At 36.1% G+C, this 17,568-nt stretch overlaps 4 protein-coding genes across 4 annotated transcripts; all 4 read right to left on the bottom strand.

The window, feature by feature from the left end:
- Positions 1-290: 290 nt before the first annotated feature.
- LOC121249625 (probable fructokinase-5) lies at positions 291-2,161 on the bottom strand. The gene is made up of 5 exons (XM_041148348.1): positions 1,970-2,161; positions 1,445-1,855; positions 965-1,099; positions 697-822; positions 291-562 (listed from the first exon to the last, which is right to left on the bottom strand). The coding sequence occupies exons 1-5, from the start codon at positions 2,159-2,161 to the stop codon at positions 428-430; spliced, it is 999 nt and encodes a 332-aa protein (XP_041004282.1). The 3' UTR covers positions 291-427.
- Positions 2,162-3,404: 1,243 nt separating this feature from the next.
- LOC121249624 lies at positions 3,405-5,907 on the bottom strand. Its single transcript, XM_041148347.1, has 2 exons — positions 5,364-5,907; positions 3,405-3,779 (listed from the first exon to the last, which is right to left on the bottom strand). The coding sequence occupies exons 1-2, from the start codon at positions 5,591-5,593 to the stop codon at positions 3,575-3,577; spliced, it is 435 nt and encodes a 144-aa protein (XP_041004281.1). The 5' UTR covers positions 5,594-5,907; the 3' UTR covers positions 3,405-3,574.
- A 623-nt stretch (positions 5,908-6,530) lies between these two features.
- LOC121249623 (reticuline oxidase-like) lies at positions 6,531-8,932 on the bottom strand. Its single transcript, XM_041148346.1, has one exon. It carries the CDS (start codon positions 8,284-8,286, stop codon positions 6,634-6,636), a length of 1,653 nt encoding a protein of 550 aa, XP_041004280.1. The 5' UTR covers positions 8,287-8,932; the 3' UTR covers positions 6,531-6,633.
- Positions 8,933-9,776: 844 nt separating this feature from the next.
- LOC121249622 (uncharacterized protein ycf45) lies at positions 9,777-15,117 on the bottom strand. The gene is made up of 9 exons (XM_041148345.1): positions 14,794-15,117; positions 14,131-14,193; positions 13,273-13,350; positions 12,328-12,548; positions 11,819-11,891; positions 11,334-11,618; positions 10,755-10,898; positions 10,486-10,536; positions 9,777-10,055 (listed from the first exon to the last, which is right to left on the bottom strand). The coding sequence occupies exons 1-9, from the start codon at positions 15,010-15,012 to the stop codon at positions 9,984-9,986; spliced, it is 1,206 nt and encodes a 401-aa protein (XP_041004279.1). The 5' UTR covers positions 15,013-15,117; the 3' UTR covers positions 9,777-9,983.
- Between the last annotated feature and the right edge of the window lie 2,451 nt (positions 15,118-17,568).

The raw sequence follows: 17,568 nt of genomic DNA, 5'->3' as shown, positions 1-17,568 counted from the left end.
TGTAAACTCAAATTAATTATATATATAGTACATGAATCTTCACTATTTCAAGTTTATTTCACTTGCATCTATCTGCCTAATTAGCTTAGAGTTAGATTCGGCACTCGATAATTTGCCATTTCAACTGAGGGCTCTCAGCGCCATGCATGGATGGCTCAATTCAAGCTCGCTCCAACTGATTTAGGGAAAGTTTTTAATCACATGGATACAAGATGATTTGCAGTATGTATGTGTGTGTGTGTCTATATATATTATATATATATATATATATATATATATATTCAAGAGAGAGGGAATTCCCAATTCTTAATAATAATCGAAGTAAATTACTTATTATCCATTCTCGCAGACACATTAATTAGACTTGGAGATAGAAGAGTCGGATGGAAAACCTAAAACCAAGGATGATAAAAGGGACATTAATTTATTAGGCCTTAGACTTGTTAATGAGCTCATGAGCTTGGAAGGTGGATGGAAGAGCTGGAATTGCTCCCTTCTTTGTAGTACAAATTGCTCCACAAGCATTTGCAAATGTCAACGCCTCCCTTAGTTTTCCTTCATCCTCGCATAATAATAAAAAAAAAAAAAAAAAAAAAAAAAAAAAAAAAAAAAAAAAAGAAACAAGAGAAAATTAATTGCAAACTCATGAAACCAAAAAATAAAAAAGTGTGTGAGCGAAAGAGAAAGAATAAATACATGAAAGATGCAGCTAGTAGTATCATCAATCGCCATGGAAACCAAAAGAGCACCAACAAAAGCATCCCCAGCACCAGTTGTGTCAACAGTATTCACCGAGAACCCAGCCACCTTTCCCTTGAAGCTCTGTATATATATCGAAAACATGCCCACTCCAAGTAAAAATATATATTGGGTGGAAATGAATAGCTTATCATGCATGCATTTATACACAAAAATAGAAGGGGGAGGGGAGGAAAGCTTGATCCCTTAATTATAAGATTAATACCTTAGTGAAGTATCTACATCCCTTCTCTCCATCGGTAACGACGAGCAGCTTGAGGTTATCATGCCATAGCCTCAGAACGACATCTTCTTTGCCGGGGTCTCCGTGGGTTAGGAATTGAACCTCTTCATCGCTTACCTATATATATATACCAATTAATTACAACAACGAAACATTTAATCAAATCTTCTATATGTGTGTGTGTGTGTGTGTATTGCATGGATCCTTCCAAGTCCAACTATCAAATCCTTATAATCCAATCCTATCAAACAAATTTCATATGTATTATATCCAATTAAGACTGCAAAAGACCAAACAAAAAACATATAATTGGAATAAAAGGCCTGAAGGGTTCGTATTTAATTATATATAATAGCAGGCAGCTGGACGAAATTGGTAACAGCATTATATATATATATATATATATATATATATATATATATATATATATATATATATATATATATATATATATATATACACCTTGATGAAATCAGCTTGATCCCAGATACTCTTGATTCCATCTCTAGCAGCATCAGCAGAAGGCCACAGAGGTAGCCGCACGTTTGGATCATATGAAAGCAATATGCCGGCTTCCTTAGCAGCTTTCATGGCTGCAATGTGAGCCGACCTGCATGGCTTAGATATCAGGCTTATGGATCCATAATGGAAGATCTTGGCCCGCTTGATGAGACCAATGTTTAGCTCGGACTCTTTTAGAAGCATGTCCGCACTAGGATTTCTATAAAACATGAACTCCCTCTCCCCGTTCTTCTTCGGAGTCACAAATGCCAGTGCAGTTCTGGCATCCGGATCAAAACACACCCCGTCTGTGTTCACCTCGTTCTTCTTCAAGATATCTACTAGCATGTGCCCAAACTCATCATCTCCCAACTGTAAATTGTTGATCATTACACATGAACATGATCATCAGTACCGTTTATACGTGTTTCTTATGACTAATTTCTGTCAAAAACCAAAAACAAACTTGAGAAGTGGGAGATTAACCGTGCCAATAAAGGCAGAGTTACCGCCAAGCTTGGTGATGGCACAAGCAACATTGGCAGGAGCACCGCCGGGTGCTTTGAGGAAAGCAGTAGACTCAGCCAAGGAAACTCCAGCCACGTCAGGCACAAAATCGATGAGCATCTCGCCAAATGCTACGATCGATGGGCTTGGACTCGTTGCTGACATTGTCATTTCCCTTCTCACTTTTTTGAACACTTTCCTTTCCTCTTTTTGATCAATGGGCAGGGCTTTATAGAAGGATAGAATCCTTTTGGAGGAAGGAACTAATCAGTACTGTTGTATACGGATAAGCCAACATATTTAAACTCAATCCATATTTGGATAAAAGTCTCCATTCGTCGAGCTGATTATAACTATCACTGTTTTTTTTACAATCGATATTGGGATAATCAATGTATTTAATCCTCCCCGACTTATCTCCCAAACTAACGGGTCATAGATATATTATGATATCACGTGTGACAAAAGGACTATAATTTTGTATCATATTTTATATGATTCACAAAGCAAACAAAACGGGATTCTCTAACTGATTCATTACCAATAGAAAAGTTTTCTTTTTCGAAGATATGCTTATAATATTTCAGTTACATGGATGACTTTAACTTAATGAATGGTATTCATGAAGATCAGTAATTGCATTCTGTATCAGTTTTATTCTTTGCCACATTTTGAGCGTTTTCTATGGGAGGTTTGGATAGTGAGTTGAGATGAGATGAAATTTAAATAAAATATTATTAAAATATTATTTTTTAATATTATTATTGTTTTGAGATTTAAAAAAATTGAATTGTTTATTATATTTTGTGTGAAAACTTGAAAAATTGTAATGATTAGATGAGATGAGTTGGGAGGATTTTTGTATCCAAAAGTTTTGCTACAAATCAACAACTATTGACATCACACATCCCACATATTGATATGGATTTTTTTTTTTTCCTTCATAGGGTGTGGATGTATTTTTCATAGGATGTAGAGTGTTTTTTATAGAGTGTGAGATGTGAGATGGTAAATGGTGACGAAGAATTTTTCTTGTATCCAAATCAAGCATGAAAACAAACTAAAGTATTTTCTCCTATTCGAGTATACTTGGTTACCCATATTATTATTAATATATATAATATTTTTACTTATATATATATATAAAAAAAAAACTAACTAAAGTGAATGCCAAAGTATATTCGGAGCAAGTAATTAGTAATATATATATATATATATATATATATGCACCCACAAACTCGCACAAAAGCTACAGTGTGGCCGTGCACTTCCCAAGCGTGCACGCACATGAAGCGAGAGAGGTGTAGCGTTCGCTTAGTTCAGAAAGTTTTTTTTTTGGGAGGGGGTCGAACCCAAAACTTCATTTTGGAGGTTTGGGTATTATGCCATCAGCCCATATGCCTTTGGCGCTTAGTTCAGAAAGTTGAAACTAGTTGTAAAATCTCAGAATCACATGTTCATCATACTTTACACAGAATTAATGCCAGATAGGTTCACAGTCAATGGCATACATTATGAAGACTATCCCAATTTACTTCATGAGTGCATATACTGGAACATACGGCAAAAGGTTTCAGGAAGTCACTAGCCCATATTATAATGCTTATCCACACCTACTGAGACATCCCAAGTGCAGCTCATTCCTTTTGGGAACTCGACCAAGTCACCAGCACCTATCTCCACCGACTCAGAAGCCCCATCAGGCGTAACCTTCACTTTTCCTTCAAGCAGATAGCAAGTCTCTTTAGTATCATATGTCCATGGGAATTTGCTTGGAGGGCAACCCCACCTGTCAACTCAAATGTGCCGCAGAAATTCACATCAATATACCCAGCATGGAAACTATAATTGTGGAAAAGAAGTAGATCTACTAATGCAAGAAGTACACTATAGGTCAAAGTTCTTGTATAAAAAAGACCTTTTTTTTAGGCAGTTTATGGATTTAAACCTCAGCACAATTTGGATCTAATGCCACACTACCACATAAAGCTCCAGATGGTGATGATGGAGAGGCTTTTGCTGCCCATACCCAAGGAGTTCACAAGATAATACTGCTCTCAAGGCTAGCAGCGAAGCCTATGCCACAGTAGAAAACCAACATTGAGGAGTAAAGAGATTTTGAAGTAGGTCACATGGTATTAGTGCATTTGAGGCACGAGAGGTTCTGTAAGGGGACTTATCACAAGCTTAAGTCAAGGAAGTTTTGGCCATTTAAGGTGTCGAAGAAGATCTATCGAATGCCCATTTGCTTGAGTTATCACCAGATTATCATTCCCATCTGTAGCAATTAAATCAGCTTGATGGAGAAATAGAAGCTGTGGAAATAAGTTGATTATCTGCCAGAAGGCCAACTTGATGTTATTGAAAATGTGCTCGATGTCCAAGAGACTATATGGAACAGGATGTAGCATTGCAGCCAGTATAGCAGATTGCTAAAGTGATTGGATAAAGTTATAAACTGGCAATTAGCAAGTCAAACTACAAGCATTGTTGAAAGAGTTTGGGAAAAGTGATCCAGAGGTGTATGATGAATCTGTCCAAAGCTTTCATCAGGTCCAAGTTTTCTCCAACATAGAGAGGTTGATGCAAGAGCATCTAAGCCCAAAGCAAAGCAAGTCCATCGGTCCAACACACTCCACTCCCTAGGCTTCCATTTTATGTCTTTTTTATTAATATATTTTTAGCGTCTAAAAAGATATTGTGACTGGCAGGTCACTTTTTTCGAGTTCATTTGGTGTGTGATGAAGGGTTTGAAAATCTAAGGTTACCCTGTTGTAAATAGCCATTGTAAGTAGCCATTTTCATTAAATATCATCTGAATATTTCTTAGGAGTCTTTGAATGTAGAAATTGATCTTTGCCATTCCAACCTCAATCTTATTTCTGTCTTTGCAATGATTTTTGTGTAACGGCTTGAAAGAAGGAATCTTTTTGTTGGTTCTGATCAGATTCACATAATATCCAAGTTCTTCCAGTTGCATGAATATGTTAGGACCTATCTCGCTCCCAATGGCTACAACCAACGCAACTTTTGCTTTCATAAGATAATATACAATGTTTCGCATACATATCATACAAGTCACATTGTAAGGATGAAACAGAGTTGGCGTACACGGTCATCGACCGTTAAGCAGAAGAAATTGAAGAACATAATCAGATTGTCAATGATTATTTGGCATCTATTGTTTATGAATATTAATGTTTCACAGGTATCTGGTTCCCAGATATCACGTTCCCAGTCTTTTGAGCAAAGGTCATTCCTTCCTAACCCTAAACCCACAACTTAGTGCAACACAACCAAAGATTCCAAATAACATGACATAAAAATCAAGCAAAAGAGAAAAAGGGACAGAGAGATGATCATGTGCGCATACTTGGGCCATTTTCTGATACCGAGTTCGGTGAGCTTGGATTCGGGTGGGTTCTTCTCGATCTTGATTCCCAGTTTCTCAGTGGCCATGGTCTCCGCTCTAATTGAACCAAACTGCCGCCTAACCCTGTCTCTCGAACAGCTCACGGAAGAATAGAAAAGAGGTGATACGGAGTGTTTGGTTTTGGCACATAGGAAAGACTGGCTTGGTGATAGAGCACCAACACGCGCCATGTGCAATGTGTATTAGCGATGACTCGAGATTTTCATTTTTTTTTTGGGGGGGAGGGGGGGAGTTTTCTAATTCTTTCCTTTTTCTATTCCTAAATTCTCATCCGCTCACCCCTTATCTTAAAACCGGGATTTTTTCTGGTCGTTGTTTGGGCCAGGTGGATATGGAACAAAGCAGGAAACTTTAGGAGACAGTTAAACCAGATAAACTGTGGAAATGTGCCGATATTTGCTCCTTTATGCAAAAAGCTGCATTTATCGGTTGTTTACTATTTGGTTCATATCTTCTGGCCTCTGGGTATATATCATGTCGTAAAATGACATGCTGCCAGAGACTTGATTTGTTGTTATAGGCATGATTATATATTAATTACACACACACACACATATATATGTGCGCATGTACACATACTTATATTTGTCGAATCAGCAAAAGCAGCACCTGAAAATTAAGGAAAAAACGCAACCTGGGTTATGTTGATTTAATCGGGGGTGGTAGACTATGAGTTGGGTGAACGGATAAAGGTTCAAATTTCAGGGGAGAGGGGTTAAGGTAAAAGTGAGAACCATGTTCAGTTGTGTGGCTCATAACCCAATGGGCCAATAGACCTAACAGACCAAAATTGTTAGCCACGTCTATATAAATTTCTCATCTGTTTATGCGACTCATTTTCTAAATATAATGTAAAATGCACGGTTAACCTCTATGCTAATCGGATATCTGTGCATCTAAATTCACCAAAATCTCAGAAAAGGTTATCTTGTAGCATGCTCGGAATTGATCAATATATAATCATAGAAAACAATCGAAATAACTTGGCAAATTCCGTGTTCCTTGTAATTTGAGGCTTAGGATCATAGCGCTTCTATTATTTGAATCAGAGAATGGTGATGCAGATATTGATCACATAAAACTTTCACACAGAAACATGATCATCAACACTTCAAGAGGTGTCTGTGGTTCAAACATAGTGAGATACTAGCATATGGTTTTATTTTTTGTTCTTAATTTAGAACTTCACATTTCAGTAACTCAGTACTCCTTATTTCTCAGCTTTGAAACTGGCCCGGGACATTGGAGGAATACCTTGCTGATTTCTGAAGACATTGTCTGGATCAATACTTGTTTTGACACTTACCAACCTAGCAAAGTTATTCAAGAAGTATTTTTCACCCCAGACCCTAGCATTCTCTACAGTATCCCCAAATGGAACACTAGTATTTATAACCAGTTCGGTCTCTCCAAGGTCAAGGTCCATGTAATTAATATAGGAAGCCCTAGGACCCGCTGAAACAAATGGTGTCGTCAAATTATATAGTTCTCTTATCCAATCCATGTACATGCTGCTTTTGTTTTTATCTTCATCTTGCCAAGTCACCAGATACTGAATTGAAAAGAGATTTCCTTCTCTATGAGGAAAAGGGATGGATTCACTGCTTACACTTTGCATAAACCCACCGTAAGGGTCTAAGATGACTTGTCCTTTGGGCTCTTTTTCAAGTAAATTCAGGACCGCCATTATGCCCGTTAAAGGTATTTGGACTCTCACGTAGTCTGATTTGCCCTTGAAATATCCTCTGTCTTGCAGATACCTTTTTGTCAAGTCAGACACTGAGCTCCCATTGCTTAGGCCGGAGAAGAATAAGATTGATTCAATCCAACTCATTTCCATGCAATCTTCTTCCGCAATATCCAGCTCAGGAAACATATTTTTTAGAATGGATATGGCTTCGCTTCTAGGACCCAGATAAAACCCGTTAAATGCAGCGGATATTCCAGTTGTTACACTTTGTGGTAGACCAGCACCAACGAAACATGACAGATAAAAGTCATTTTCTAAGTAGGGCGCAACATATTGCCACTTGTATACTAACTCAGCTACCTGGAGCTTGCTGCCTGGTCTTGGGACTGTGAAACTGGTCACAACCTGTGGCACTTTCAACAACTGGATTTTCCAAGCATAGACAATCCCCCAAACACCCCCACCACCTCCTCTAATTGCCCAAAACACTTCCTCTCCCATGCCTTCCCTGTCTAACAATCGTCCTCTAGCATCAATAAGAAGCGCATCCACCACATTATCCGCTGCAACTCCATATTTCCTCGACAACAATCCAAATCCACCACCACCAATATGCCCACTAATTCCTACAGTAGGACATGACCCAGCTGAGAATCCATGGCTGTTGCTTGAATTAGCAATGGCATAGTACGTCTCACCAAGAGTTGCGCCACCTTCCACCCATGCCGTTTCGGATTCCAAATCCACCGAAACTTGGGTCAAATTCCTCATGTCAATAACTACAAATGGAACCTCATCAGTGGCAACGTAAGAAGTCCCTTCATAGCTGTGTCCACCGCACCTCACTCTAATTTCCCACGGCCCTTCTTTTCTGGAGCACAAAAAAGTGTTCAGTAGCTGCTCCAGACTCTCCGGAAGTATAATGGCCATTGGCTTAGGAATCGTGGACTTTGTGAACCTGAGATTTTGAATTGAAAATTTGAGGAGCTCAAAGTAATTTGAGTGATCATCTTCAACGTCGGGGAATGTGGCGAAGTTGTTAATGCCATGAAGAGTCAAACAAAAAGTGAGGTTGGCTGTTAGTGCTGCAGGTAAACAATAAGCTGGAACAACAGAGAACAGGAAGATAAAGATCATGACTGAAGGAAATGGGTTTATCTGGGAGTTCACCATGGCTGCTTAACTTGTTGGTTTGAGAAGAAATTAAGCTGCTTGCTATTGGAATGAAGTGCTATAATCAAGTTGAATATTTATGGAGAAAGTACTAGAGAATAATCTGATAAGTTGAGGACAAACGGATGGAGAGATCAATGCAAGGGGTTGTAGATGTGGCCGGCCTCTTATTCAATTATCAATGGAAGTTTGATCAAAGAGGAACTCTTAAATCATGCATACTTTAATTTGATCGATTAAAGCATCTCCCAGAAGGTGACAAAACTAGTCGGCACGAAATTGAAGAGGTTAGGTGTAGAGAGAGAGAGAGAGAGAGAGAGACTTGTATAATTAATTTTGATCAGCATGACATTATAAAAGAATCAATTCACCATATGTATATTAATTCAACACACATGCATGCCGGCCAACCATAGATCCAAAGGCTTCGCACGTTTGCTCATGTTGTTTAGCGAAGTAATACTCCTTAATAAAATTGGTCTCAGGCAGCCCTCCACCTCTCCAAAATTTGAAAGTGTGAATGTCATTGTATATCATATGGGGAAATAACATGGTTTTATTTTCCAGGGGTATCGCAACTTTCACCACCACTCGTTTTCTCCGTTTGTACTGAAACTTTCAAGAGCTCAAACCTCAAACTACTTACATTTTTCAAACCTCAAACTACTTACCATCGGTTAGGAACTTATCATAGTCTAACTCATCTCATAAAACCGATTCAACAAGAGATAATTACTCATTCCTTATATATAAACATATTCAAGACCTTATTCACAGGCAATGTGAGATTATTCCTCAACACCCTCCCTCACGTGCAGACCAATATTTTTTAGACAAACCCACTTGGGTTGTCTCCACCTATCCATGCTTACACTGATCATTACTACATATACGTCCGTCGCATCTCCTTGTTTTTATGTGAAACTCCGACTTTAAAAGCCTTTTTTTAAGAACAACAACAAAATAAAGAATTTGGAAAGGTGTTCCTGCTCATCCCGCCTTCGTCTCCCGTTGCGTTCAGTTTCCTAATAACTGAAACGTAAGATAATAACTAAAGAAAATATTCATCGCAATGCAAGCATATACTTCCAAGCTACAAAAGATTCATGTGAGGGGGGGAAGTGGAAGTGGATCCCACTCATCTAAAATTAGGTAACCCACTGGGTATACCATTGCCGCCACCACCTCAAGAGATGCTGTCCATCGATGCGTTAACGACTAGATCACGAAATCCATGCACCTTATACAAAAGCTTTTCAAAAGACAAATTCTTGTTTAAATCATGTTCGCCTAATTGTAAGGAACACCAGCATTACAGAAGCTTCATATGTAGATATTCGAGACAGAACACAGACTGTATGATACACAGAGGTTGATCTATGCTACGTGTTAGACGAAAGGTGTCTGTTCTATAATTAGGGGCTTGGATCTTCGCATTTATGGGGGGGATGCTACTGTACCATACTGCCCAGATGGAAAATGCTGCCTACTAAAGCCCTTGATTCGGCAAATTCCATTACTAACTTCGGGAATGATATATACAACACTCATGAGGGGAAAAAATTTTGGAATTGATCTTCAACTATACAATCCTACGATCTATTTACAGCAATGTTGCAAAAGCATGGGGTGTCGATCTTAATTTCTTTTATCGCGAAAGAGTGCCAATCTTTATGAAAATGCTACCAAAACAAAAATCAAGAGTCGTATTTGTCATAGGCCTTTGATTTTTCTATGACAACCTTGAACATTTTATCCCTCCTCCTGACCTGCAAAAACAGAGTTTCCGAGTCTTTATCACTCCAACACGGCTTAAAAGCACAAACAACCATACAAAAGGAGTAGAAGGATATTTTGGCCCACCACAGAAAGAAGACAAGAAGGAAATTTCTTTAAGGACTTTCTTTTCAAGCAAAATAAAATAAGATATACAACTTAACAAAACATAATATGATTAAATAATATAATGCTAATATATTAAATAGACATAAAATACATTCGGCCATTGTTCTGCCCTATAATTCTTATGGGGAGAGAGAGAGAGAGGTTATTCTTAATTCAAAAAGCATGATATGAACAGTACAAATTGTGAACTATTTTTGAAATCAAAATTTGAAGTAAAAGAGTTCTTAGATGCAAATGAAACGCTTTTAATCCGAACAACTAAATTCCAAGTTATGTAGCAACTAAGAAAATTACCTCAACCTGAGGGTTTTTGCCTCGAAGCAACATGTCCACACTCTTCTCTGTCTGCAGAATGGAAGAGAGATTATAATTTTGTACAAGTGAATGAAAGAAAAATATTTACGAGAGAAGTAAAACTGAGAAGAACAATAAGAAGAATATGAATATGACCAACAATAACAATTGTAGTCATACCCCAAAAAATAGCAATAATGGTAAATTAATGATAGTGCTCTCTAAATAGCTCTCTTAATTTCGAATAAAATAAACGTCAATCAACACACCTGCTGTGTAACCCAATAGTGCCTGTCTCTCATCTCAATCAAGAAATCAAATGTTGGAGGAGCTTGCCTTTCTAGAACAGTTTTCTGACAACTTCTAGCACGGGCTTCAACATCTCCCAAAGTGACAGTTTCCACTCCCCCAACCTAAGAGAGCAAAAGCAATAAGCGTGGAACATTAACCCAACATTCATGCCTTGCAGTTGCAAACTAATCAATAGACATTCATGCCTTGCATTTGAATATGAGTTTTTCTATATTATTTAATTCAGTTTTTTACCCTTCTAAGGTTGAATTGCTAATAAGGCCAAATAAGAAAACACGAAGAACGCATTAAATGAGGTAATCATCAAACTCTTTCACAAAATTATACTAATTCATCACCATTATCCCTAATGTCAATTATGTGGGAGAAAATCGAAGCTCAAATATGTCAGAGGAATTTTACTTAAAAATCTTGAAACTACTTAAGACTAGAAACTGATGCATACATGCAGAATTTTAAGTTTGTATAAAGGAAACTCAAGAAAACCTTATATCCACATTATGAGGGTCTTATAGAGATCAGAACAATTAACAAACCAGGTCAGAGAGAGTAGGGTTCTTTATTATATTCTCAAGCCGCTCTCCATGAGCAGTACCAATAAGCATGACACCTCTCCTGGCAATTGAGCGACAAGCATGAGTTTCAGCTTCTGTGCCAATCTCATCAACCATGATCACCTCGGGCATATGATTCTCTACTGCCTCGATCATGACTCTATGTTGCATGGATGGTTCTGGTACCTGCATTCTTCTTGCACCTCCAATTGCTGAATGTGGAATGTTTCCATCCCCTCCGATTTCATTGCTTGTATCAACAATCACCTACTCCAGTTTGGTATACTTTTAAAATGTAACAAAATTCAGCTCAAGTTTTTCAGATTGTGTATATCTGGTGTGCTTGTGTCTCTGAGAGAGAGGAAGAGAGAGAGAGAGAGAGAGAGAGAGAGGGAGAGGGAGAGGGAGAGGGAGAGGGAGAGGGAGGGAGAGATGCCACAATGTAATACAGAAAATACTCAGCGCACCACTCTTTTGTGAAATTCATCTGCCAAGACGCGGGCAATCTCTCGCATAACCGTTGTTTTGCCAACCCCAGGCCTTTAAGAATTAAAGAAATCATCAGAAAATCAAAGGTATTAACAAAGGTTAGTTTTGCATAATATCCTGAAAGGTGCATAAAGAAGTAGTGAGTCATAATAATGGGACAAACATGGAAACCAGAAAATATGTTGATGATAAAAGAAAAAAGATGTAAATGAGATATTCTTCCCCATAAAACCAGATAATGATAAACATAATGCAGAATAGCTTTTTTTAGTTCCTTTTTCACCCATGAAGAACGGATCAATCTGATTCTAGCATGCAGTGAGGACAAAAAAGTGATTCCATTTGTATGGGATCCCCTAACACTGAATTCTTAAACCTGTATCACAAGTAAATAAAAAAATAAAACATAAAAAAAAAAGTGTGCCCTTTCCTACTCCTAATTGCAGTATCACACATAATATATTGTAGTACCACTTGGCATACATACTTTCCAACAAACAAGATGCTCTTCCCATACTGAAGCAGATCATAAACCATGTCAACTTGTCCACTGACTGCCCTACCAACTCGGCAAGTCAAACCAACTATTGCCCCTTTCCTACTCCTGATTGCAGATATCCTGTGCAGGGTGCCTTCAATGCCAGCTCTATTATCGCCCCCAAATGCTCCAACAGACTTTTGAGCATGCTCCAACTCTTTCACTGACACCTAGTTAACAATATATTGATCAACTCAGTAGATCTCACAAAATCATTCTCTTTAATAATTTTTGTATAGGTATTCTCTTTAATAATTAATATAGAAAGGGAATAAAACAGATTTGGTAAGATTCACCGATACCCTCTTAAGTTGAATTCATTCAAGAAGATGAAATTGTTTTAAATGTTTTAATCACACCTCTTTTGCTTCTACAAATCTCCTAATAGGCCCTTATGTCAATTATTTTTAAATTGTCCTACATGAAATATCCAAGTGGCAATTTTATCGCATATAATTTTAAATGTCATCAAAAAAGAAGGGAACCCCTAAAAATAAATAAGTTCCACCATCACCAAGAAACCACCTCTTTGTGTTCCACCATCAATGACGGGTTCTCCAATTTTCAGCAGAAAAAATTATTTAAAACAAGAAGCCCTAAGCACAGAAGGATTCAAAGATCAAGCTCTAACTGGGATGATCAATAATTTTAATCCACAATGAGAATTTCCATTAAAAGTCAAGGGTGCAATTAGAATCGAGTCAAATTTGGAGTGTTTGTTTAAACAATTGACCCAAACTTTTCATATCCAACAAGATTTTGCAAATCTAGATACATCATATATTAATCAACTATAAGGAATACAGAATAAAATGTAGCAAGAACAGAGAAGAATTATGCGCTCCACTAACGAAACCAAACTCTTAACCTTTGACACATGAAGCATGCATTTACCTTTGTATTCCTCAGATAGCAGCCCCCAAATTCACCTAGATAGCGTGCTTCTGGAAAACGATCCAGATCCAATATAACCTAGTATTGTTGCATCACACAAGCATCATCATGTTTTATGATAAGTAACAGTATAGTAATGGGCATCATACTACGGTAAAGCAAAAATACCAGATAAACTGTTTGAACGGACAAATATTTTAAAATGAGACAAAAAAGGAAAGGATTTATGCACAGTAAAATCGAGCCATTAATCCCTAGGGAGAAAGGGTTAGCACATAAGCATTCTTTCTCAAGCAGAATATGCCTTCCAGAACAAATCTCCTGTCTTTTTTTTGGTCTGGAGAAAATATTCTAGATAAGATTCTCTGAGGAAACACACCATTGACACCCTAAGCAGTCAAAATTGCTCAGTAATAAATCATCGTGTTTTCCCTTATAGTGCGCTTTAAATTTATTGGAAGAAGGTTGTTTCCTGATGTTGGAGGTGTGTCCTGTACTTGCCAAAGAGTGTCAGGATACAGCTCCAAACTTGATATAAAAAAATTTTAATTCTAGAAATGTTCAGAGGGCATTGTGTGCGAATTGGAAAGTACAAATAGGCAGTGAAATGACTCAACATAGAAGTATCAATGGTGTTTTAAATGGCCAATATAATATATCTAGGCCAATAAATCAATATTGGATAAATTAGCAGAATAACTACTTTCAGAACTAGGGAAAAACAATGTTTAGTCGAGAGGAGTTAAGATGGGTGTGAGTGCTGTATCGTCAATATATCATCACAACATCTGCACATGTTTATCAGACGAAGTAAACTAAATAAAAGGGGGAAATAATAAAGACATAAAGAATAGTCACCTCTAAAAGTTGACCTCTCCTGGGTTCATTCAGAAGATTGTCACGCAAATCACATGGAAGAATCTGTGTAAACGACAACAAATGCATGTTGCCCGATTCAGAAAGCAAATCTCAAGACCAATTAAGGAAATAGCCAAAAAAAATATGCGACCAATTAAACATAGAAGGGGAAGTTTCCCAGATGAGAATCATAAACAAAAACCCTCTGAAAATCAAACCTTTATAAATACCCGAAAAAAGAGACCGTGTTTGCATATAAAACTAATACATCCTGTCTTGAGTTTCCTACATTTTCACTTGGCTTGAAGGCTGACACAGACGACAGACATGAAAAGAAAAAAAGAATCGACTGAAGCCAGTCCATGAAAACTCTACCTTTTCTCAAAGTTGATCTTTATCTATCTCCATTCGATGTTCAGAAACCATGCCAGCAAAAAAGTAACAAGTAGGAAGAATAAAGACGACAATGGGGTCAAGCATGTTCATAGCCAATGCAATAAATACAAGAATAAGTAACAAAATGAAAGATAAATATTTGACTGAAGCCATCAAATGTTAATTGCAAACCAACCGTTTGCATATATGCGTGCGAACGTATCAATCAAGAAAGGAGGAGGAGAAAGAATGAAGAAAAGAAAGGAAGCCATTTGAGCACGGGAGCACCTGCAAGAAAGCGTCGAGATCATCCTGCACCATTATATGGGCAGCAACGTCCGATGGTGCTTGACAGAATGCGATGCCGGCAAGACTCATGCGTGGTCCCAACCGGAGACAAGAATGACTATTTTCCAAAGACAACCAGTTGAGGTTGATGAGTGGATTTAGGCTTGGTTTCAGTGAGAAGGAGGGCTTGGCCGACAATACTGTCGTCGTTGAATTCATCCTGCTCTGGGCGGCTCTCTCTGGCTATTGTTTCTCACGTTACTATGTATGGATTGCGTTCAAATTATTATCCATCCGCAATTCCGCAATAAAACAAAGATCAAACAAGATATAACGTACGATTCTTCTTTCTTCTTTTGGTTTTTTGGATAAAGGGGCAGGTTAGGAGCTAGACCATTGTCAATGGCTTGTATGATATAAAAAATGTAAAGAATTGTTCATAAAATAGTTCTCTCCGAATATATATTTTTATTTTGTATGTATAGGACTGAATTATATTATATTGTATATAATAATATATTGCAAATATAAAAAATATACATATGGATATTAAAAATTTATTGGTAGAAATGAAATGTTTAAAAAGAATAAAAATATATTATTTAAATGATATGAAAAAAAATAAATAAGGTGATGTATGATATATTATAAAAGTTAGTATGTAAAATAGAAAAAGTGAAGTTTGGTGATATATTTTAAAGGATAAGATAAAGGAATCATTGTGAATGCTTTTAATGAGATACAAAATTTTCATCTGATCTTATTTCATCTCTTCTCATGTTATCTTATTTCTAAATATAATTCAAATACAAAATTTTCAACCTAATCATTACAACCTTTTCAAGCTTTCAAATAAAAAATAAAAAAGAATTTCAACTTTTTCAAATCTTCAAACAAAAATAATATTATAAAACTATATTCTAAAAATATTCTAACTTTATAGTAATTTTTATTTAATTTTTTTCTCTCATTTTCCAAAACTCAAAAAATACTCAATTCAAACTATCTCATTACTATTCACAAACTATCTTATTATTATACACAAAATTATCATCTCATCTCAACCTCCAAACGAGCCATATATATTCGCCTTGATTTTTCCAAATTAATCATGTCATGTGTATATTTAAAATAAGAAAATACTCAAGTCATAAAGAGATTACGCAAAATCAATCTTACAAACTGATGTGGCTTAATGTGTTCGTCAGATTGTAAAGTACTTTTATTATAAAGTAGATCTAACAGATTAGATGAAATCACGTAAGTTTGTGAGATTATTTAGTATAATTTTTTTGTAGATGTAGTAGTACTCAATAAGATAAAGATGTCTTTTTTAGATAAGAATGAGAGAAATTATATCCACTATCCTTTTATTCACCATTCTCTCATCATTTTTTTTTTGTTTAGAAAGTGCTACGGGCACAAAGAGATTATACAAAGTAATCTCACAAATTAGTGTGATTTCATGTGATCCATTAGATCTATTTTATAATAAAAGTAATTTTACTATTTGGCAAACTATATCATGCCATGTCAATTTATAGATTTATTTTTGTGTAATTTATTTGTGACTAAAAGTTTTTTTTTAATGTAAACTATGGTGATCGGATAATAGATAATAGATAGGTCTTGACTCTTCTGTGTGGGATTCATTTTCTGAATAATAAATCATTTTGCAATAAGTTAATCCTATATTAAAAGATGATGTAATTAAGGATAATAACAAAAATAATAGTGTAACACTTCCTCATTTATAAATATGTGTTCCATGAATGTTTCATATATTCAAAATATACATGACATTAATATTATGATTTTGAGGATTTTTCTCTCATCAAATTTAGAGGAGATATATAAATATATATATATATATATATATTCTTATTTGTAAGAGAAATACTTTAGCAACAAAAATATCTCACAAAAGTAAATTCACAAATTGATGTGGCTTGATATAGACGTTAAATTGTAAATCTATTTTTATTGTGAAGTAGATTTAATGCATCATATAAAATAACATTAATTTATGAGTTTACTTTTATAAAATCTTTTTGTACATGTTACACTTCTCGTTCAATCTGTTAAATTGTCATGCAACTTGTGAATTATATATTTCTCATCTATGTAAATAACATAATAATTAGTAGTGTTAATCTTGTTTAAAAAAAACACGGGAAAGTTATTATGTTTGCTCGTTGATGATTCGCATGTATACGTCTTCAATTATGTTATATGCCTTTGATAGAGACTAGAGCTTGTGATCACAAGCTATTGAAATGAAGGGGCAAAACAATCCAAAGGGGAAACTTTTGTTGCATCAAGACCGTTGAAAATATTATGATTATTAATCACTAGAATTATATATAAGGTTTTTTTTTGCAGCTGTTCTTCCTTTTAAATTTCTGTTTATGGGTTGTTTTTTTCTGTAGCCTGATTCTGTCAGGGATGAGATTGAAGCACTTGTTGGTGAGCTTGGCATTATATTTACCCAAGCAACTTCGAGAGATAGAGAGTGACAAATAGTGGAGAAGATGATGAGTTCGAGTTCCTGCTGTATCGTCAAATGAATTACGAGGCTGTCTAGACATATTCCGTACACATACATCCATTTCCATGTGGGAAATTATAAAAATAAAAAAGTACAAAAAAGAAACCCATTTTTTATATGCATATTTGGTTGTGTACATTTCTCATTGAATTACTGTGAAATTGAAATTTTTCTATATAATTTGATGCAATACGTCAAATTGTAAAATTACTTTTAATATAAAGTAG

Source organism: Juglans microcarpa x Juglans regia, chromosome 2D, assembly GCF_004785595.1.
Source record: "Juglans microcarpa x Juglans regia isolate MS1-56 chromosome 2D, Jm3101_v1.0, whole genome shotgun sequence".
Taxonomy (NCBI): Eukaryota; Viridiplantae; Streptophyta; class Magnoliopsida; order Fagales; family Juglandaceae; genus Juglans; species Juglans microcarpa x Juglans regia.
The sequence above is the reverse complement of the archived record's forward strand: the minus strand, read 5'-3'. Positions and strand labels throughout refer to the sequence as shown.